The 24,701-nt window shown below is 37.7% G+C and overlaps 1 protein-coding gene across 4 annotated transcripts in view; it reads left to right on the forward strand.

Moving 5' to 3' along the window:
* Positions 1-24,701, forward strand: part of LRMDA (leucine rich melanocyte differentiation associated) — an 877,229-nt gene that overhangs the window by 504,951 nt on the left and 347,577 nt on the right. For all 4 annotated transcript variants that reach the window (XM_067539479.1, XM_067539487.1, XM_067539495.1 and 1 more), the window contains exons 4-5: positions 1,957-2,091; positions 15,446-15,572. In XM_067539479.1, coding sequence (XP_067395580.1) covers positions 1,957-2,091; positions 15,446-15,572 — 262 coding nt within the window. The remainder of the gene's footprint in view (positions 1-1,956; positions 2,092-15,445; positions 15,573-24,701) is intronic.

Genomic DNA, 24,701 nt, shown 5'->3' on the forward strand with positions numbered 1-24,701 from the left:
TAAAGTATTTTGCACTTGTCTTTATTGAATTTCACCTTGTAGATTTCAGACAAATTCTCTAATTTGTCAAGGTTGTTTTGAATTTTAATCCTGTCCTCCAACATGCTTGCAACCCCTCCCAGTTTAGTGGCATCTCCAAATTTTATAAGCATACTCTCCACACCATTATCTGAGTCGTTAATGAAAATATTGAATAGTACCAGATCCAGGACTAACATCTGTAGAACCCCACTAGATAAGCTTTCCCAATTTGATAACAAAACATAGATAACTATTCTTTGAATATGGTCTTTCAACCAGTCGTGTACCCACTTTATAATAATTTAATCTAGACCACATTGCCTAGTTTGAGTATGTAAGTGTCATGGTACTGTGTCAAAAGCCTTACTAAACTTGAGATATCAAGTCTACTTTCCACTGATTTTTTTTTTTTAATTTTTTTTATGGTTGCTGAATCTGACTTTATAGCTTTAACATAATCCTCCATATTGTGGCTTAATTCTGCTATATCATGTTAAAAAGTGGCACCCTTGTCGTCTTACTTAATTTTCTCTCTCTAGCTATTTTTCCTACAATCTTATGCAGAGTATTTGAGGATACATAAGTGTGTATGGAAAAAGAACATAAATAGAAATATAGAGGTCATGGCTTTAAACATACAAAAATTCTTAATTGATAATTATCAGCAGGAGCTTTTATACACATGAGAAGTAAAATAGAAATTAAATTTACAACAAAAGGAGTTCTAGGAGTTTTTGTGCCCCACTACTACTGCCCCTAAGATAATAGGGTGAAGAAATAAAATAAATTCCATCAGCTAAAAATAACAAAGATAACACAAAAACATAAATCAAGTATAAGTAATAGCAAGAAAAGTGAATTGAGGATTATTTTTTAAAAACTGGTTGTCTATAGTAACGGGAGTGAATGAGAACAGAACACTGAATTGCCCTTGTATGATTTTAGAATAATTCTTACCACTATCTAAGGCAGTTAATTTTTAAATGTAAAAATAATATATATGTTCATACAGCTTTTCTGATAATCTGCACGTTCCATGTATATAATTGAAATAAATAAGATTATATATAATCTTTTAAGGATTGACTTTAACCTTTTTCTTTAGCAAGATGAATATTTTTTCTTTGTTCAGTCAACACCCCAGCACCAGTTCAGCTGCTTAAATCTAACTTACAGTTCCCATCTTGCAGTGGTTTACAGTGGATATTTAAATCTCATTTTTTAAATCAGTTTATTGTAACCAAGGTTATATTATTTATGTACTGAGGAATACACTTAATTTGGAAAGCCTGATCAACATCCAACTATATAGCCATTTGGATGGTATTTCCAAAGTTTATTCCACTTGGTATATGATGTATACCTCACATATGTAGTACTGTACATGTTGTAACAATGAGATCTTTAAGTTGCTTTCAGTGAAGCATTTATTCATGTATACTAACTGTGTCATTATCAATGTGTTGCTGTGGCACTCAAAGCATTTCTATTCTTGTAGTGAAAGTGGGTTGTTGTGGTTTGATTCTTTTTTAAAAAAAATTCATTTTCCAATGGATGTATTAGTGATGAACGTGCTGTGAAAAATAACTATTTCTTTCCATGTTGGAAGAGTTTCATGGCTCCAGAAATTGCTAACCATTTTACCACAAAGCATTCATCAATTTGTCAAAGTTTTCATATTCTGCAGTGAGCCACCTAGGAAAAACAGGAGAAAAGACTGACAAAATAGCCAAATTCTTTCGATCTGTGCCAAAAAACTGACTTAAATTTAGCCCCATTTGTCTTTGTAATAATTAATATGACATTTTCCTGAAGGCCATAGTAAATTTGATTGCCAGTTATTGAAATATATTTTTAAATCAGTGGTGGTGCAACTATAAATGCTTTTTTCATTAATGTCGTTGAATCCTTAATCCACAATTTTTGACACATAACAGATTTAGAAAGCCTGCTGGATCACTTATCTGATGTGGCGCCCTCCTTGGAATACCTCAGTTTACTAGGAAATATGGCTTGTCCAAATGAACTGGTCAGCAAGGACAAGGATGAGGATGACTACCAGAGGTACAGGTTAGTATCTTAACTTCCCGATATGATGAGATGCATCTATTTCTTAATGCTGGATGGAGTCAGATGGATAAAACAAGGGCATTTCCCAAAATAACAAGTCTTCCCATACTCTTTAGACTGAGATTACTCCCTTGGGGCCAGATTCTGCTGTGTGTAAGCGTCTTAGGCTTTGTCTACACTATAGAGTTTTGTTGACAAAACAATGGAGGTGTACACACACCTTCCACCGATGCAACTCCCCTGCTATGTCAAACATAATAAAGCCACCTCAATGAGAGGCATAGGGCTTATGTCAGTGTAGACACTGCGTTCCTTACATCGGCTGTTGGCTGTCATTCTTGTGATTCTAGAGCCCAGCTGCCCCCCGCTTCCCTAGAGAGCTGGGTGGCTGGACCCTTCTCCCAGCTGGGAGCTGGGAGTGGAGAGGTGAGGGGAAGGGAGGGCAGCCCGGCAGGAGCGTGTGGGACAGCCGAGCTCCCCACAGGGAGCTGCCAGCAGAGCTGAAAGACCGAGCTCTCACCTCCCCACGCTGCCCCTCTTAGTTCAGTGGAAGCGCTTCTGGTGAGGACGCGGACCACCGACCCAAGGAGGGTTGTGTGGACATCAGCCATCACAGTAATTAATGTGGTGGATGTAAGTCGGCCTAACATAATTCGTCTTATCTTGCTGGTATAGACAAGGCCTTAGTATTTGAATAATCCCTTTGATTTCAGTGGAATTATTGGGGGCCAGTTGAGGAAGGCACGTAAGCATGTGCTTAGTAAGTCCCATTGAAGTCAATGACAGTTAGGTACATGCTTAAAGTGAAACATCTTCTTAAGTGCTTTCGTGAATAGAGGTGACCTTAATTGTGAGCTTCCATGCTCTCTTTAGTCTAGGCCAGAGTCAGGATGTAAGGGTGGCAGAATCTGGCTATTGAAATCATTAGCTTTTGGTAGATCTACGTTCTTTTTTCCTGCAAAAGAATTGAGAACTTGTTTCTTTCAACATACTTTAAAATAAATCAATTAAGAATACAGAGAAGGCACTTCTTTAGGTATCACACTTCTTTGCTCAGAGACAGAGCAGTCCGTGTTTAGGGTCAAACTATGGGTTTTAAAATAAGCAAAATATCCATGTGGCATTTAAATGTGTTTTCATGAGCAGAGTTAGACAAAAGGTAGTTGGGCAATTAACATAGAACCACTTGGAAATGAAGCCTTGTAAAGTGTCCCCTCTTGAGTGTAGCCCTACCGAAATGTATTTGGGAATTAGCTATATGCAAATGGGTTTGTTTTTGGTTTTTTTGAAGAACAAAACCTAATATAAAGATGAATTGTCGTTGGTCATCATGGTGATTGAATATAGATCCAAGACTCTGTGGAATGCCTGCTGAAGTGACGTCATTTTTCATAGCTGCTGCCTTCTGTCAGTGAGATGCTATTATAATACAATTCTATTTGATGTCATTTGCATTTCTTTTCCCCAGTCAAATATGATACAGGATTTCAAACCAAGGATACTGGCATTTTCCACATTAGCTGACTGAAAATGGCTCTCTCTGAGTAAGTCCTGATGTACACTACAGAGTTTTGTTGACAAATTCAGCTTTCGTCAAAAAAACAGAGGAGGTGTATAAACTAAAATGCTCCTCCCGCTGACAAAACTCTCCTGCTTTGCCAAAAAAATAAAACCACCTCAGCGAAAGGTGTGGAGCTTTTTGTGGAAAAGTTATATTGACAAAGTGTCAGTGTAGACACTGTGAATGGTTATATAAGCAGGAGAGGAGGGATAACCAGAAGTGAATTTTAGCGGGATAGAAGTAGATGATAAAAGCCATAGAGGAGCAAACAGAACTGTTTTAGTCCCTAATAATGCTGCAGACTGAATTCATGCATGCTTGCCCCCCACACCCTCACAGCCAATACAGAACTGCTTACCGTGCCATCCCCAAACTCCTCCCATATATTCTTTCCAACTTCCTGACCCGTCTCGGTATCCTGTTCACTCTACGCCTTTGGACTTACACACAACTATGAGAGCTCACACTGCCCTTCCCTGTTTTCTCCCTTTCCACCCAGCATTTTGTGTGTTGTTAATTGTTTAATAAAAACATTGTGTCTGAAAGATAAGCAATCTTTATTTTCTCCTACGCATGGCGGTTGCTGCTGAAATTGATACACAGTGGCAATTCACTCAATTGCAGAGTACGAATTATGGTCAGGAATCATCCAAATTTTCATAAGAGGTGACAAGTAAACAAAAGCATGGCACAGTGCTGTTTAGAAAAACACCTTACTGGTGTTCATCATCAAAATGGTGCCTCAAGGTTTCCCTGATTTTAATAGCCCCCCCGTTGCTCCCCTCTAATAGCCCTGATATCTGGTTGATCAAACTCTGCGCTTCACCCAGGGAGGAACTTTCCGCCGTTAGCCTCACAAATATTATGGAGCACACAGCAGGCAGCTATGATCATGGGAATATTTTCCTCATTTAAATCTAACCTCCCATAAAGGCTGTGCCAGCCAAATCTGACAAATGCATGGTCTACAGTCATTGGGCACTTGCTCAACCAGTTGTTGAAGCGTTCTTTGCTGCTGTTCAGGTTTCTCGTATAAGGTTTCAGGAGCCATGGGAGTAAGTGGTACTCAGAGTCTCCCAGGATCACTATGGGCATTTCAACATCCCCCATTAATATCTTCTGGTCTGGAAAGAAAGTCCCTGCTTGCAGCTTTCTGTACAGGCCAGTGTTCCTGAAGATGCGTGCGTCATGCACCTTCCCCGACCACCCCGCATTGATGTCAGTGAAATGCCGACAGTGATCCACAGGTACCTGCAATACCATATGATAGGGAAATGTACCCCTTTCTATTGATGATCTCTGTTGCAAGATGGTCCCGGGCCAAAACTGGGATATGCATGCCATCTATTGTACCGCTGCAGTTAGGGAATCCTTTTGCTGCAAAGCCATCCACGATTTCATGCACATTTTCAAGAGTCAGTCATTCATAGCAGAATGAGATTAATGACTCTGCACACTTGTGATAACACAGTGCCAACAGTGGACTTCCCAACTGATTTGCGACTGACCGGTAGCAGTCTTGAGTTGCCAGCTTCCACACGACGATTGCCACGCAATTCTCCACTGAGAGGGCAGTTCTCATTTTGGTGTCCTTGCACCACAGTGCTGAGGCGAGCTCCACACACAGTTCCAGTTCTGCAGCCACTGCTTGTCATCCCAGACCTGCATAACGATGTGATCCCAGCACTCGGTGCTTGTTTCCCATACCTAAAAGCGATGGTCCACCATGTGCAGCTGCTCCGTGAATGCCAAAAGCAATCTGGCATTGTTTCTTTCCATGGCACACAGCGGTCAGGCACCTTGGATTCCTGTTCAGATTGGGAGCTCGATATATACTGCATGACCTGCCGCGATGTGCTCATAACAGTGACCACAGCATTGGAAAGCAGTGCAGGATCCATCCTTTCAGACAGATATGGCATGTGCACGGTAAACAGGGGCCATTGAAAAATGCCACGAAATGAGGTCAGAAACCCATGGAATGACGGGACAGAAAAAACTACATCAGAGGACATTGAGCCCGCACCCATGATGCACTGCGATCTACTCCACCTTCCCACAAGTCCTAGCTGCAGAAGGTGGCGAGTTGCACAGTAGGATAGCTACCCACAGTGCAGTGATCTCACTGTTGATGCTAGAGGACCAACTGTGAACGCGCTCTGCTGACAGAAGGAGCGCTGTGTGAACAGGCACAAGTGATGTAATTATAGCGCTTCTTGATTGTCAGCATAACTTGCGTCGACAAAACTCTGTAGTGTAGACAAAGCCTTAAACAAGAGTCAAAAAGGATGGCCCGTAAGCTATCTACTCAAGTGAGAAACTGAGCTTATTCTTCAGTAGGTCTTCTAAGATGTTCATTTATAAAATCAAATATTGATTATATTTTTACACAATCAAAAGCCTTATGTAGGATGTATAGTTAAAAACATGTAGTCGAAAAAATAGGAGATCTGAAAGGAGGTTTGTTTGGAAGGGGCATGGATTGGAAGCAGTGGCTTATTGCTAATACTGTAAGTGGTTGAAATTTTGCTTGTGGAGTTGGCAGCGGCACAGTTCTTTTGGGTATGAACATTCTATATTCAGTACTCCCAACTTTTGAGAATAGTTTCCAGTGTATCTTTAGCCTAAAGATGTTAACTTCAAACAATCGTACTTTTGAATTCAGCATAGCTGTGGCATCTTGGTTTTCACTAAGTAACGTGGCCTAGATTTTATAAAATATTTTCCCATCACTTTCACCCTGACATAGAAGGTATGCCTAATACCCAGTTTACAAAAAGCCCGATAGTGCTGTCTCTATGTAAATTTATGTGACATTTTCACTAGAGAATTGCTTAAAAATGAAGGATATTTCTACGGTTTACTGTTTTTCACTTTAAGTACACTTTCTGACAATGTGTCTCCTATTAATCATTTAAGCAAAAGTAGTACCTTAAAAGAGCCATTCAGAGGCAAGAACCCATGGTTCATTTAGTGCTGTCTGAAAAAAATATTATTGATTGACAATCTCTGATGTAATATTTATAATATGTCATACAGCCATACATCAAAACAGCATGTCTGTTGTTTCATTTCAGTGCAAAATGTTGATTTCTATGAGGTCAGGGTAGTTTTAGGTCACATTATGGCAAACCACTGTGTCAGAAATGTGAAGTGACTGGATTTATCTGTCTGTTGAAAACGGCAACATTTATGCTTTTTGCCCCCCTTTCAGATTTTTTGGGCACTTTTGCTTCTATAAAAACAGTTTTAATTAACCAGTTTGAAAATGAATAGCCTGCTCATTAGTTAAATAACATAGCTCTGCAGCTGAAATGCAAACTTCATGGTACTTTCCCATAAAGTAGGGAAATATATCTTGTAAAGTAGGCTTGTCTACATGGCGCCGTAGTCTGACCTACAGGGATGTGAGTTGTAGAGTGCTCTAAAGTGTCATGCTCTAAATGCCCTGTGTCAACCCTGCTGGTGAGAACTAAAAAGTACTTGCTTCATGTTAATGTAGTCCTGTTTGAAATGGGACTACATCAGCGTGAACTCAGGAACTTTTAATGCACACCAGCGAGGGCTACACAGGGCAGTTAGAGCACGTCAGACCATTCTGCAGTTGACATCCCCATAGTCTGGACTGTGGCATTGTGTAGATAAGCCCTTTAATGCATGTCTACACAACAATTAGACACCTGTGGCTGGCCCATGCCAGCTGACTCAGCTCGTGGGGTTTGGGGTAAGGGGCTGTTTAATTGCCATGTAGATATTTGGGTTCAGGCTGCAGCCCAAGCTCTGGGACCCTTCCACCATGCAGGGGCCTGGAGCCCAGTCTCAAGCCCAAACCCTAATGTCTACCCCGCAGTTAAACAGACCCTTAGCCCGAGCCCCATGTGTCCGAGTGAGCGCAGATGTCTAATTGCAGCATACACATATCCTTAGAGCGTACCATACAGTATTATTATCAAAAGGTTTTGGTATATATACTTACTATGGCTACTATTTTAGGAAGAATATTGAATGGGTATCTACATGGGTAGGGGAGAGTTTCAAAGTTTTGATTAAAGGTTTGCGGTCAGGTAGTTGAGGACCAAATTTGAAGGGGCAAACCTTGCAAGGTGCACAGTATACTCACCTCCATTCAAGTCTACTAGAGTTCAGGGTAATTAGTTTCTTAGGACTCGGAGCCTTTTAAAATTGGGCTTTAAAATTTTTTTTTTTTTTTTTTAAGTAAAAAGTTTCACAAAACCTGTATGAAATTTAAAAAACAAAAACAAAAAACCACACACTTTGGAGCCTTTTGTTTTGACTTCAAACCTTCTGGTACTTGCAACCTTGATATTGCTGAATCCTACAGATGTGTGAGAACCAGAAAGTAAGTGGTTAAAAATCAAGGTATTATCAGCTATTTTTGTTGTAACAAGCTGGATGGAAATGCAGAGAGGAAAAAACTAAACCAAATAAAACCCTGCAAAAACCTGAGCTAGTGGTGAAAAGTCAAATAGATTTTTAAGCTTTTCAGTGTTACTTATCTAAAGTGTTGTTAGTAGCATAAATTAAAAAATGAATTTTAATGTAATTTTTAAAAAATCATTTAAATGCATATAGGGATGTTATATACATAAATTTACATACAAAGTTATTATTTTAACAAAGCCCTGATTTTCTGAGATCCATGGTGTTGAATGTGTTTAAAAACGGTTTTTGTAATTTTTTTCGGTTTTTGTTGAATTTTTAGGAAAACAAGCTATTTCTCTACTAGCACTATTGAAAATACTATGAGAAACTTTTTGTTTTTGTGAATATTATGTATATTTTAAAATGTGTGTTCAGTTTCCTTTTTGTGTGAAATGCTATAGTTTAAAATGTTTGTTTGCCACTGTTACATTTTTGCATGACTTTATTTCAAGAAATAATTTCTTTAATGCTTTGAGAAGAAAAAAGACCATCTTATGGGTATGTGTGCGATAACTGGGAGTTAAGAGCAGTCTATTAAAATATAGGGGAGGTAGGAAGGCCAGAAAACATTCTAGTCCAAAAAGGAAACAGAAAAAAGTGGCTTGAAAACCAGTATGCATTCTAAATAACCGCATCTACAATCTCTACTTTGAAGATTGCAAGAAAGCAAAGGTCATGACCCAGAGATCAAAGTAACAGAAGTCAATACAATAATTGCTGGTTGCTTCTCTTGTACCCCCACTTGGTCTCTCCTGTGGGTGTATTGTTTGCAGTGAAAACTTCAAACATGTTGTTATTGAACTGTGAAAAATCATCTTGGTCTGAATGTGTTACCAAGCATTTGTTAATGCTGTAGGTGACCTCACCTATTTTCATTAAAGTGAGATAATTGTGAAGGGTGTGTGCCATGTGTGAAGTTTTAGTGCTTGTTCATTCTTCTTTGCTCCTTATTGACATTTCCTGGGATGGTGCATTCATTAATAGCACTGTTGACATGGAAACAAAGGCAAGTGGAAACAAATGCCTGAGTTTATTTTAAATTAGCTTTAAAAGAACATATGCTATCTTTGGCAGAGAGGAGCAAATGGTGATAACCTTATAGAATCCTCTTAAGATACAACTATAAGAAAAGAAGTTCATATGTTTTGTATGGATTAGCTTGTTGAGCTAAATCAGCTGCTCAAAATCTGTACATGTGGTCCTGCAAAATTCTAGCTCTTCCTGTGAGATTTTCAGCCTTCTTGTCAGTCATTCTCCTTACTCTTTTAATTTTTTTGCTTATTGTATTTTATAAATAATATAAACTCCACACATACGTATTTCAGAAGGGGGGAGAGAGAGGAAACCTTGTTCCTAAGGATAATGAACTATTAACAGGTGCAAACAGGCCTAGACTAATACTACTCATCTTATTATTGATGTTGCTATTTTGCCTTTCACCCAAGGCGTTGTCATTTCAACCCTGTCTGGAGAGAGAAAATTACAGCAAACAATGCTAATCAAACATTAAATGAACCTCCATAACTCCCACATGAGAGTCACAATAGAGGCCAATGAGCCAGATCTCAATAGACAATCTAGGCCATTGCCTTTAAGCCAACCATTCATTCCTTCTGGGTTTGATTCTGTTCTCTCACCAGTTTTCCAATAGTGTAAAATAATTCACTTCAGTTGTATTACTCTCAGTTTACACCAGTGTAACTGAGAGCAGACTCAGGCCCTCTAATCCTGCAAGTGAGGTTATGTTCATTCATTTGCCTTCAAACTATTAGGGCTTGAGGGAAAAATATAGTAGTGCAATTACAGAAAGTTTTCCATAAAAATGAAGATGTTGAAATGTTCTTAATCCAAAACCATGCCCATCTAGTTTGTTGCACAGATGGTACTAGGAACGCTAGATTTTTCTGGATTCACAACTCTCTATCCTGCAAACCAAAATGAATTTTGTGCTGAGAATTTAAGTGTTTTCAGCATAATATACATTTTTTTTAAAATAAGAGAAAAGAAAAATAAGGGCCTTTATATAATTTAACCTTTGCTCTGTTCCTTCATCACAGGCTCAGTGGCACAGTTTTTCTGTCTATTATGTATGTTCCTATGTAGGCACTTCTCCTATAGAGTAAGGGGAGAGTCAAAGATCCCATAGGCAACTTCTTTGGCATTCTGTAGCTTTCCTGTTAGTGTGGCTCAAGAGTGATGCTGTTCTCTTCCAGTGCCATACAGCCCAGCATATTCTCCGAATTGTGTCTTCTTTACCATGGGAGATGATCAATGAGACTACATCCACACACGAGTCCAGATGCTATGACGTTGTGACACTTTTCTTCTTATGGACTCCTTGACTCTGGAACAGAGATTTCCTAGAACTGCCAATAGTACTAATGAACAATGTGTTAATGCCTAGCAATGAATTCTGACCCTTAAAATTAAACAGTTAATGAAATGGACCTCCAAATAATATAAAGTATAAACTAACACATGATAGTTATTTAGTGCCACACGCATGGATGATTCAATGAATTTTGGATCAGGACCCCACTGTTCCCTGGGAATGTTTAAACCAGCTTTCCTTACTTTCCTGCCAGGTGTTCCTGCGAGAACCTCTTGCCCAATTCCATCTGAGACTGGAATCTCTTATTTATTTAAATATCAGATCCTCTCCCAAGATTCGGTGAACGGTGGCTCTTGTCTGTTCTGAGGCTGCAAAACACAGGCCATATGTACAGCATTTAGAGTCCAGCCACTACACACAGAGCTGCATGCTGCAATGAAAGGCAGGCTATGTCCATGCTTGCCACTGTGTTGTGTAGCTCTGCTTGGGAGTGAAAGGCTCTGGCAGCTCCTGCCTGTCAGAACCTTTCCCTGCTTCCAGAACCTTGTCCCACTACTTCCCCTCACTGAAGCCTTTCACTGTGGCGGGGAAAGACTCTGGTAGATGTGGGTGGCACTACTTGGGCATGTAGAGAGCTGTATAGGGTTATACCCTAGGGGTTCAGGCATGTAGGGCATTTTGCTCTACTTGCCTAGGCCATGGCTCCCTGTCCACACTGCAGTTTATACCCGCTACATAGAGCTTTCCATTTGCAAATCACTTTAATTAGTACCCTCAATACTCCTGCAAGGTAGCTAAATGTTGTTACCCCCATTTCACAAATGAGGAAACTGAGATAGAAATTCTGTGACTTGTCTAAGACTGCAGAGCAAGCCAGTATTGGCGACACTATTATTATTTGTTTATTCAGTGTTTGTAAGTGTGCATGTTGGTTTATATAAACACAGTATTAGAACTCACATCTTCTTCATTCTGGGTACATTACTCTGACCTCAATACCTCTCTGGAGTGTTTTATGGAGATCTGCCTCCCCAACTTTCGTTGACATTGGTGGTGATGGTGTATAACTGAATTACCAATCCGTGCATCCCTTTGAAAATGTCACCCTAGTGTCTTGACAGGTCTGTGTAAAAATTGTTAAAACAAACTTAATCACATGGAAGATGTACAAAATTGGTAAATGAATTGTTAATCCATATTGTCATTTCCACTTATTTAAAGCTGAAATAACATGAAATGCAGCATTCAGTGCTGTTGGTTTTTTCCCTCCACCTACGAGTGATCTAGACTTCTGTTTTGTATTTGGTCCCCTTTGTTAGTTTATTTTCCTAACACATTTGGCGGGCGGGCGAAAAAAGATGATGATAGTTTCCTTGCATAGTCAGTCAGTTTCTTTAGTCCACCGTGGACCAAAAAAGAGGCTCACGGGCAGAGATAAATGGGTCTTTACACACTGTCTTAGCTTCCCTGCTTTTTTCCTCTCTCCAGAGCTCACCACTTGTGCCTCGTCACTACAGATAATAACCTTCTTTCACACTACTGCAAAGACGTTAAGTCCCACAACTGCAGTCTCAGGGCATCCGCAGCAGTGCTAAGTTTCAAAATGATCATAAAAAAAGTCCAACCAACCCTTAAACTAAAACAAAACATTCTAAACTTAGAATGTAAAATTTAGATGGATTTTTTCATTCAGTGGTGTTCGCTAACTGGCAGTTGTGTAAGTCTAAAGCAGTTGCAAGTTGTCATGCAATTTATAGATCCCAGTGCCTGCCATAAAGTGTTTTATGATAGCTGCACTCTGTGTTATTAGTAGCTGTCTTTTTCTGCAGCCATCGGTGTTTGATAATAGTCTTAAAACACCCAAAATTACTTACCTGCAAGCAACATTCCAGATAGTCCCTGTTGACAGTTTGAATAAGTTTAGTGCCCTTTTGTTGTACTTTACCTTCAAAACAAACTGATTGAACCATCAATAGCTCCTGGAAGCTGACAGAGGCATGTCATCTGGTCTAACCTTCTGATAGTAGGTTATCTGTGGGAGTTAACCTCCCTGCATTGTTAACTGAAATGTTTTATGTACTATGCAACTTTAGGATACTGCTGTGATAACCTTAGTAACTAAGTAATACATCACAGTAAAGAGATTTTGTGCAACAAATAATCCTGGATAAAATTTACAAGGGTTGAATTGATATTGTAGTGTTCATTCCGTGGGTTTAGTAATCTTTTCTAGAATTTTCATGGCAAATTGGTGTTACATTTAGGCTGAAGTTGCATCTTTAAATGAAGTATATTGCTAACTAAAATATACTGTGGGAGTCATATGCTGGCCTTAAACAATTGTTTTATTAAAAATCTGTGCATTTATAGCTATAAAATTCTGTTGGAATTTAGTTTTGGCTCTATTCAAACTGCATCATTATTGGGATACTTTACTCCTAATGACAGGATAGCTTTTTAAAGTCTGTTACAGATTGCCTTTATATTTTATCATCCCCTACAGAACATTTGCCCCAGAAGGAATCCAGAAAATACTTCTGTCCTGTGACACAATTAGCTGTTTATTTTATTTGGGTTGTTTTAAGCTAAGGCCCTAATTCTGGGATTTTTTTAATAAAAGGGGGGTGAGAAAAGGAGAAGAACACTCCTATAGAAACAATTCTGTTATAAGTTTAAGCTCTCCTTAAATGACAGAGAGAGTGACATTCAGGGCTGTGATCCAAAGTCAGCAAAGATGACAGTACTGTCTTAGTCCGTTGTCATTTTTGTTGCTGCCTGCTTTTTGATGGCATCTTTCATTCCATCATTAAACATTTGCTGATTTTCTAATACTGATGTTTTCTTCACCTGAATATTCATCTTTTCTCACCCTACACTTAGTGCGTGTCTTTACTCATTTGGAGCTTCACTCTTGACATATTATTTCCTTCTGTACATGTCTTCGTCTGAAAGAATCTGTTGTCATCAGAGCTTTTCTGCCAGTAACACAAGATGGATGTATTCTCTTCCACTGAAAGATAAGGAGCAGCAGCATGTCAGAAAGGACTGGAAAGGCAGCCAGGAAAGTTGGGAGGCGTCTGAAGTATGGGAGTATCTCTGACATCTAGCTAAACTGAACAAATTGTCTGTTTTGTGACATATTCTGCTTAGCAAAATGACTTCTCATCTTGCTTAGTTTATTATTATTATTATTAATAATAATTTATTTATTTCATTAAAGTGCATAGACTGATGATTCATATTAAAATTGTAGACCATTGTAATGTTTGACAGTGAGAATATTCAATTCACTTGTTAACAATTTACATGGCTATTTCCTCAGAGGATAGTTGTATATAGCTGAAAGGCTGATTTGTAGCATTTTATTTTGCCTGGGTGTAGAAAAGTTAAATAATTAATAAAAGCATTAATGTGATGTGCATGAACTCTGTTGCTCTCACAACTTGCGACACATTTGGAATCTCTTTGAGTTAATCATAGAACCCCATAGGGTTAGAAGGGACTGCCAGGATCATCTAGTCTAACCCACTACCAAGATGCAATTATTTGTTGTGTCTAAACCATCCAAGACAGATGCTATCCAGCGTCTTTTTGAAAACCTCCAGTGAAGGAGATTCCATGACTGAGGAAAATTTTAAAGTAACTCCTACCTTTAAAATAATAAAGCTCTTTTTCTCCTTAAAATAAAGTTAGATGCATTGTGCAAGCTTTTCTAGCACTTCTGGATATATGGAAGTTCTTTCAAATGCCAAAGGGAATCTGTATGATTACCAGTTTGACTGACTGAGTGATTGGGTGTTTATGGGAAGCAGCCAGCTAGGCATGGGCAATATTATCAATCACCTTTCCACCCCCTGCCAAGAGAGAGTCTGGCACTTCCTCCCTTTGCAATGTCTGTTTCACATCTGGTTGACTGAATGTAAATAGCAGGTACTTGAAGTAGTTAGGTATTATCAGCTTCCACGGTTGTGTGTTTGGTTTTGGTTTTGATTCATGCCATGCTTTCTACTTCTGTATGTAAGGAGCCAACAGTATTTTGCAAGCTAACAAAGCTTTTGTTATCTGATCAAAATATGCAATTACAGAGAACGAGCAATGGGTCTGGACAAGAACTTTTTGAATTTGAACACCTGTCAAAAATTTGTGTGCACGTGCGTGCACGCTTCAGAATCTACACCTGAGCCAGGATCCACATTTTATGAATAGGGGACCATCTCTGTAACAAGACAAAACTGGAACCATGTCTCCAAACTGTGGCTGGGTCAAAATTCCAATCTTGAAGCTAGATCCAAATTATATTGCTCAGTACCGTCTCTAGATAAAGTCGTCTGTTTAATGAGACTCTTAAATGATGCCCTTTGATGCACAGCATACATCATTGTGTCCTTTGGAATATTATCTTCATTGTAGCAGGTTTTCTAGGATATGTGGTGGAAAGCTGGATCAAAGCCCTAATGTGCAATTTACCCGATGTCACTAATGATGATGATTGTTGTATTTGTAGCAAAAGACAATAAAAGTTTGAAGGTGAGTTTGTGAATAAAGACCTATGCATTACTGAATTGTGCAACAGGCAGAGAAACTTCTGGGTTTTTCTACATAACTCTACCCCCAAATTGTCCAGCAGGATATCAGATAACATTGCACTAAATCAATTTAAAAAATTTGGAAGCAGTGCTTATCGTCAAACTCTCTGTATCTGATTTACCTTCTCAGACAGCTGCCTTTTCCAATTTAACCCATTAATGAGTGTGCCATACATCACAATTCTGCATCCTTGGGGTGTGCAGACCTAAAACAGTGTACCCCTGGTCCACTTAATATTGCATTCACAAAGGAAAAATATGATCAGTTTCCTCCAAAGACAGAGTAGAGTAGGCTAGATTCTAGGGAGTGGGTGAAAGGTTGGGGAAGGAGAGATCATTTCTGTTGTATATTTTTTTGAATCATATAATTTGTGAAGATGGTCTTGTATGTCAGTGTGGATTTTAATTCAAACACTTTGTCACTTCTTTTAGGTATTTTGTCTTGCACAAATTGACCAACTTGAAATTTCTTGATACTCGGAAAGTAACCAAATGGGAACGTGAGGAAGCCTTGTTACGAGGTGCCTTTATGAAAGTGGTAAAGCCGAAGGATGCTAAGGTAGGAGACTAGATGGAGATAACATACACTGATCCCACTTGCCTACCATTTTGCAAATCAGAGAAAAATAACAATAAAACAACTAATCTGAAAGCACGGTAAAAGCTATTGCTAAGCAAAGGACTGAGGACTTCCAGGTCACAGTACTGCTTATTATGTCAGGTGTGAGATAAAAAATCCTTAATCTGTTTTTTCCAAGATCAGAATTTTACTGTTCAATCTGATTTATGGACAATCGTCATTGCATCATAGTTGAAATGCTGGTTTGCACCATAACTAAGTAACTAACACATGTTTCCGGGATCAAAAGAATGTTTTTGCTCTTTCTAAAGCTGTATAACAACTCTGTGATATGTTGTTAGAGAAGAAGGAAATTTTTCTGACACTTTGTCCCCTACCATGCATGTTGTACACAGATGTCGATCTCAAAGCTCACACCTATGGTGTTTATTGACCTTTAGTTAATACAATGTAATTTAATGTGGTGTCATCTTAATAAGAGTTGTTGATGTTGGAGAGACAGTTTCTCTAATCTATGATTCAGACTTCAGCTTTCTGATACCAGTTGCCTCAAAATTGGGCAAATCGTATGCCTATGACTCAAACAGAATACAGATACAATTTTTCCAGTTTGCCTTCTTGCATCATTGATCAGTACAAGATAACAGTACCCTTAGTATTTCAGTGTATTTTCAGCATTACAAATATCTCATGAAATGATCAGCTATCTCAAACTCTTTTCAAGTTTTTAATCTAGTAGGTTTTTGTATGCTGCTGTCTTTTCGAAAAATACATCATCAATAATTTATTGCAAATTTCCAATCATGCTGAATAATAGTGCAGCAGCAATGGAACTACATTATATTTGGTGGCATAGGTATTACTAGATAAATTCATTATCACCACTGCAATTGCAGTAGATAGCAAATTAATTCAGATTGATTCATTTTATAACTATTAAAATGCTAACGGTTCTTCTTATTCAGGCATAGGTTTGACATATTCTTTACTAGTACCTTTAGCTATTTCAGCTTTTATAAAACAATATGTAGTAAATGAAATCATTTATTTTTAAGTTTTTGTGAAAGGCTTCCTCACTGAGTATTCTTTACTAAATCCTGCAAAATTCAGCAGCTGAAATGTGTAAATCATGTTGTGTTATGCCATCTGCTCTTTGTAATTATTTTTTTCTATCTACTCATATTTAATAGCTCATTATTGGTGAAGGTTTTTTTTAATGCTGTTAACAATTAAATTCTTCATTTATAAATCAATCATTTGCATTTCGACCAGGAGAAGGTGGCAGCTGTTCAAATTTGTACCCACTTTATTGGATGGTACTCACTTCTTTTTTCTGTTAAACCAATTGCTAAGGGTAAACTGGTTCTCACAGGATAGGATACAAACTTTATCCTTGGTATTACTAATTTAATCCATTGTGTAGTTTTGATTTAGTTGCCCTCTAAGTCTTAACGGTAAAATATATATATATTTATTTCAACAATTCTCTTGGCACAGGATTCCAATTAATTGTTATTGTGGCCTTGTTGAATTTTTTTTAAAAAAATTGTCTGTTACAGAATTGCTGAGGTTATCTAGCATAATAAAATACCTTTGTAAATGTTTTTGATGGTATGAGTAAATATCTGTAAGTGTGCTACAGAATTATCTTCATCATACCAAATTATATACTGTAGAAATAGCCAATTTAAAATAAGCAACTTTAATTGGGTTTGAATGTACATATATTAAACAGTTACTCTGTTTTAAGGATGTTCAGGCATATAATATCTATGCATATTTTGCAAGTGTGGAAGTGCTTGTAGATGCATTGTGTGTGTATATTTGGAGACACACTATGGGCATACAAATACAGTGGAAACCATTACTAGTAATGTTTTCCCACAGTTTTCACAAAAATAGTACTTGGAATGGGAGATAACTGTGTCACCTCAGAAACCATGGTGTGATAATCATTGATGAATGACAACATTTTAGTGGCAACCATTGGGTGTAGATACAAATATGTACAGTACGCTCCCATTCATTTCAGTTGCCTGGAGGGTATCTGCAAGTTTTGGATGACTGGTCATTCGATGAATGGAAATGTTATCAACTACATTGGGCTACATGGGGGGGGGCACACTGTGCATTTGGATAACTAGGATTTTGGGTAAAGGGAACTGATTATACTGGACCTGTGTGGGGGCAAGTAGTGGAATTTAGAGTGTGTTGTGTAGTTGTGGAATTTAGAGTGTGTTGTGTGGGTTTGAATAGATGCCATATGGAAATATTTTCTTGAGTGGTGTTGTATCTACACTGAACCTATTAGATCTATTTTTCATAACAAAATCAAATTTAAAGTTACATTTTTTTCATTATGATGAGCAGGAGATAGAATAACGTATTCAGCAAAAAAAGCAGATTGATAAACTGGAAGAGGCTGTGATATGTCATTTTATTCTTGACATAAAATATTTGGGAGAACAGAATGACCCACTGAGAACCATACAAGAAATGAGAGTAAAGTCAGGAAATTTCCGCCCAACCAGCTTGTATTTACACAAATGCAGAAATATCCGGCAATCACCAGTCTTTACAAAGTCATAAATATTTTATCATGTATAAATTCCTATACTTCCATTTATGTCTCTGGTTTTTATTTTTTTTAACAAGACACTGCACTTTCTTGCGCTTTGCTTCATTTCATCCTTTGTTGTTTAAAATGCATCTGTTTGCGATGTGACTGTCTGATAGAGAGATGCAGTCATTCATTAGAAAACAGTTTAATGTTACAATGCACTGTTCCATCTCTCCATGTATAGTGAGCTAAACTTCATTACTCTGTGATGTTTATATTTTCCTCTGTCAAAATATTGAACGTTGTATCATGCTTGATTTTAATAAAAATCTTGTAAGCCTGGCTGGATAAGGGGCATTGAGCCAGATGAGGAAGCCTCATTTAATGACCAGACTGTGACCTCATTTCATTGGCATAAGTGTAGATCAAAGTGGAAGATGCCTGTCCAGTGTGAAGTGTGTTGCTGGGCATGACAGCACTTCACATCAGAACGACAGCTTAAGAATACGACAGTCAAAATTGCTTAATTATGTCCCAGCTTTGTAATTATTCATCCCTGCTCCTGTAAAGAGCACAGTTGTCATTTCTTTGACATAATTATTTAAAGCTGTACCCTCCTTCTGTTTATAGCTTGTCTATGAATTTTGCTACCAAGTGTTTCATCTTTAAGGACATAAAAATGCAGAACAGGGCAGGGTTAAATGGGCACATTTTAAAATCCTGCATTTGTGGATTCCCCCTATTTGTATATTGCTTATGAGCATGAACAAATAAACTGAATAGATGAAGCATCAAAGACTGGGTGTATTTGAAAAAAGTCTATCTGCTTATTTAATTATTCATCCAGTTTGTATCATATTAGTTACAATTTTATATATCGTAGACCCACACCCTGAGATGAATGGAGGGTGTGTGTGTGTGTGTGTGTGTGAGTGTGAGAGAGAATCTTAGTTCATTACACTTTAGGATACCACATATAGTATTATATTTATTTTTCACACAATATACATTTTGCTATTTCAGCAAATTGCTGGTGAAATCAACACTTTTTTTTCTCTTATCGCATTTTTAACTTATCAGTTTTATCAGTTATACTTATACTAATGAAAGTAGATAATGTGAGTAAGATGCAAAGAATAAATCTCGTGATTCAAACTTGTTGGACCAAATACTCAGCTAGTATGAATCAGAGTAACTCCAGTGAAGTGACTTCCATTTAGTTACACCAATTTATACCAACTGAGAATCTGGACTACTGTGTTCAAAAGATTGAAATTCTTTTATTTTAAAATGGCTTTTGTGATTATTTTTCAAATATCTTATTCTTCACACTGTAGCCTCAAAACTTATCATTATGAAACCTGACACAGATTTATTTTTGTAAGTATCTAAGGGAAGCTAATTAAGCACCAAGGCAAGTTGAGGCTATGGCTGCATTTCATGTCATGAGGTCATCTGACTTTTGTTCACATTGTGCTGTGTTTAGATACCCACATTTTAGAGGGAGGTGGAAGGTTATTTTATGATGTTAGGAAAAACAGATACTTAGTAAAGCAGCTAAAAATAGCTCAGCTAAGCAAAAAAAATACTGCAGTGCTTGTTAGTTTTTTATCATCAGTGTTTTCATGTTTGCTTACAGCTCCCAAGGAATATTATTTTGCTTTCAGAATAGTTTTATCATTTGCTTTCCTCTAAAACCATTAAAATCAAATCATACATGAAGGGAAATTTGAGTTTTATATATGCTTCCAAGAATGGAGGCATACTTCTCCTTGATATGCAGCATTTGTGTTAATATGTGTCTTGAATCACTTTTTTTCTTGAATCAGAGAAGCTGGTCATTAATGAAAACAGTCAAAGATACATAAAAAGGGTGAACAGTAGGGCCATTTGGAAATCTTTTTTTCTCATACATGCTCATTATTTTTCTTTTAATAAACCTTCCTAGGATTCATTGTATATGGAACAGATATTAGCGCATAGCATCTACACTAGCGATAGAGCTAAGGGCTCTAAAGGAGTTAAGATCCATTGTGTCAGTGAAGTGCCAGCTAGTTAAGAACTCTCTCTAAGTGATCCTTGACATAATAGACTGCAAAAGTTCCTTCTGGTTCATTGTGTCAGAGTTCCATGTACTAAGATGGTAAGTAGTCACAGATTTAAAACTCCCAACTAGACTGTGTTGCAATAAATAGTGATGGCTTCAAAGAAGACATTACAGTAAATCATGTTACTATCAGGCATGCTGAAGCATCCATCATATACAGTTTCAGAAGTACCTAAATATATACTTACACAAGAGACCATAACACTGTGTTCAGTCAATAATCCATGTACAGCAATATAGGGAATAAAGAGTATTTAACTCTTTGATTGTAAAAAGTCCCAAAATACTTCTCACATTGCAGACTATAGTGGTTTGCAAGGGGCCCTTATTGTCTTTTTTTGTCAAGGATCTGCATCATGGAATAGCAGTGCTTGTCTGGGCCAAGGCCCAGTTACCAACAGGTCTGTCAGTATTTTAAACTTTAAATTTTAAAAATTTCACTGTTAAAACAAAACATAATTAAAAAATACAAATTAAATATAGCCACAGAATAAATGCTTTGCAGTATTGTTAAGGGCATGAGTTAAATAAAGCTAGAACATTTAGGAACTCTGTACAGAGAACATCATGCTCTAATGATCCAAATAATGAATGATCTTATTTACCTTACATACTATAATACTGAGGCATAACAGGGCTGAGTTAAGGAGGTAGTGTCATACTTAATTGAGAATTCCCTTGCTTTTTGTAGTTTTAAATCAGATTAACATATATGTTATGCTCTAGTAAGAAGTGTGTGTTGAACATAAGGACTTTTCCTAATTGACAATAAATTGTTTTGCAGGCATAAGAACATTAAAAGAAATAAAATCATACCCACTAAAAACATAAATTTGTGCACCTTTTCCACTCTCCATAACTGGCCCACCCTTGGAAGTTTGATCTCTGGGTCTGATTCTTCTGGTTTCTGCCTGTACCATTAAATGAATCCTCAGGATTATTTAAAACAAAACAAAATTATTCTACAAAAGAAAGAGAAATGTGCTAGTGTCCCTGCTGGGTCTTCTGTCTTCTAACCGCAGTCGCTAGTGTTCGTTTTATCGAACGTAGGAGCATGCTGCTCATGCTGCCAATCTGGTTGCTATTAGTCTACGACCACTGATAGCTCCAGAGACTTTCCACAGTACAGCAAGCTGCTAGCTCAAGTACTAGTAAAGCCCATTTGCAATTAAAAACGAGACAAAGGGTTCATTCTCCTTCCTTCCTTTCTTCCTTCAAAACCCATCAGAGGAAAGCCAAGGATGGTGATAGCAAAATAAGAACCTTTGGGCATGAAGTTGGAATAGAATTCAAGAACTGTGGAGATGCAAAATAGTTTGGCATTTGATCTTGTGTAGACAGAAATTTGAGTGATAGATAGTAGAGGGGTAAATATTATAACACTGGCACATTCGGCTGATATTAAAACACCAATGTAAAGTAATGTAATATATTAACCCAGTACTCATTTGTTGACTTCTGTAATGATTATAGGTAGGAAATAATATAATCCTAACTCCCCAAGCCAACAAAACCCAGTGGAAAAAATAAATAAATGTGTAAATAAAGTTGGCATTCCAAGGTATCTGTTATTCCCTCCCCATAGTACAGATCCTAAGGCACAATCTTGGACCCTGTGCCCAGAAAGGGAAACCAAATTGTATGTAGGAACGCTCTTCTGCAGTCAGAGGATGGAACCCTCTTTCATTCCCTTCTATCCAGGTTACAAGGTTTCAGCAGAGCTGCTTTATGTCCACCAACAGAGATTCAGGACTGCATGGCTAGATGATATACATATCTTTAAGTGAGAGATTTTGGAGAATAGACCTGTGTATCCAACCGCTCTTAGCCCAAATACCCTCACTGTGCACTCTAGTACATGAAGTGCTCTGTAATGAACAGACTCTGCTTGTGCTGGAAGATTTGGCCTGTTCTTGCCAACCTCAAGCATTCAGAAATCATGATCTAAGCCTCAAAAACTCTTGAGATTATTTTGGGTTCTTTTTCTTAGCCTCCTGGTTTCTTAGCCTCTCTTTGTGGTGTACGTGTGTCACACTTCCAAATTTTTCTCCACCATGTGATTCAAGAAAGTAGGACTTCAAAGAAACTCCCAATATTGCCAAAGTTGGCAACATAAAGTTATGGTTTAAGTAGAAGTTTTTTATAAGGAATAAATTAATCGAAAATATTGGACCTTCCCTACCTATCAATTTAAAGTGAAACTAAATAGGATGATCTGGTGGTTAAAACAGTGGAAAGAGTCAGGAGATATGGGTTCTTCTTCTGGCTCTGCTACAAGTTTCCTGTATTACCTTGGGTAAATCATGTAAGTTCTCTTTGTGCCTCATCTTGTCCTTTGTCTTGTCCATTTAGATTGTAAGCTCTTTGAGGTAGGGACTCTTGCTCACTGTGTATTTGTACAGGGCCTAACGCAGTGGGGCCCCTCGCTCAATTTCAGCCTCTAAGCACTAAAGTAAAATAATTAATAGTAATATATTGGAGTTGACGGTATTTCTTTCACTATTTGGAGACATCCCTTGATTTACCCAAAAGACCCAAGAGCTCTTCCTGAGAGTTTGTAAGAACCAAGTAACCTTTGTCTTCATCCTGGTACCCAAAGAAATATGGTCTTGATTTTCAACCCTGACTTGAATCCATACAGACATATCTGTGAACAGCATAATATAGCACAGCCTTTGGGAATTTGGCCCATTTGTTATGAATACAGTCTTACTCTGTTTGCACTCTTTGTCATGAGATTTTTCAATGGGGAATTCTTTCTTTCTGATCATTGGGCCCTGATCAGGGTTTAGAAATTGTTTTCTGGCCTTGAAAGTAACCCTACTAGTCTGTTTATGTTTTGGTCTATGGTAGATCACGAGATATCTTGTCTTAAAATTACATGATTTTTATGGATTTTTTTGCTTTTTTTCTCTAATCCCTGCATTATTTCAGTAGCCACTCTTTTGAGAACTACATCATTTTTAGCTCTGTCAGTTCTTGAGAATAGTAGCTCCTATTATTCTGTTAGCATTGAAGAAGAAGGGGAAAAGCAAGCTAGTGATCAGACTGATGGGATTTTAAGGTTATACTGGATATCTCATGACCTACCATAGCTACAAAGAATTGTTTAATGTGACTGGAAAGATGAAATTATCAGTCTTCGACTACTATACATTTTTAGACTTCATGAATCAAAGTATGTGTTATCTGTGGAGGAGGAAAAAACAAGACCAAAACTCTCAAACTTGACAATGGTTAGGCAGTTGGTGCACTGAAATCATTGCCTAATATGCTGACCCGTGTCATCTCATTTTTCCTTGTGCTTTCCTGTCTGTTTGTCTGTAGCTACCTGTTGTCTCTTGTTTTGTAGTTAATCTGTAAATTGTTTGGGCCCGGGACTGTCTTTTTGTTGTGTGTTCATACAGTGCCTGGTACAATTATGTTCTGGTACGTGACTGGCACTCCCATGTGGAACCACCAGAATAATACATGTGTCATAAAAGATCAGACTTAAAAATGGTATTGAACTCCTAGTCTTTTGGCTCTTCAGAGAATTTTAAATAGCAAATCTTGGGCTCATGTGTAACTTTAATTCCTTCCAGATATAGTGCATCCATGTGTCTTCCACCAGAATACTTCTGTGTGGAGTGTTGTAGTTGAAAAGTACAGCTTTTATATGTTACCCAAGTTCATTTCAAAAGAACAATTTGTTGTTCTGCATTGAATTGTATGCTGACAGTGCCTACTGGAATGGATTTAGTTCATTTGCCCAAAAAAACATCAGAAGAGTCAATCAAAATGATCATGGCAAGTATCTTATAAAACTTGTGTAGGCTATGCAGTCGAGGGTTCAGTCACCAATCTTCAATAAACAGATGTGGCTTGCCTTGTACAATACAAAATGACATATTGTGAAAACCTTGTATATTGGTGCATAAATGACAATACTTTGAATTGGCGTTAGAAGCAGGATAGATTCTGAGATTTGCACTAGTGGATGCAAAACAAACATTTGTTATCATTTTGTTGGTCCTGAAGTGATGAGGAAATACATCAAAAATATAAATCAACATCTTAGAATGCCCAGAATTTAAAATAATAATCACTAAACTTACGCCACTACCGGGGTGAAGCTCAGCAGCTATTCAATAGCTCACAGCAATTATTACTCCTTAGTTTAGGACAGGTTGGATAAATGTATACTCTAAGACAAATAAAACTTGATACAGCACGTATATTTTAAGGCCTTGATCTTGTAACTGGATTTGCTAGCTTAAACCCTTGCACCCATATGGAACTCCATTGATGATGATGGGAGTCCTTGTCAGCAGATCCAGTTATAGGTTTGGGAACTAAATTTGTCAGTGGGCATGCACTATTTTTACTGGCTCAAAATTCTGTCATTATTATTTATATAGTGGCGTAGGTCTTCACAGTGCTTTATGGACATAAAAAGAAA

This window comes from Emydura macquarii, unplaced genomic scaffold (genome assembly GCF_026122565.2).
Source record: "Emydura macquarii macquarii isolate MOO-44397 ecotype Brisbane River unplaced genomic scaffold, CSIRO-AGI_Emac_v2 contig_67, whole genome shotgun sequence".
Taxonomy (NCBI): Eukaryota; Metazoa; Chordata; order Testudines; family Chelidae; genus Emydura; species Emydura macquarii.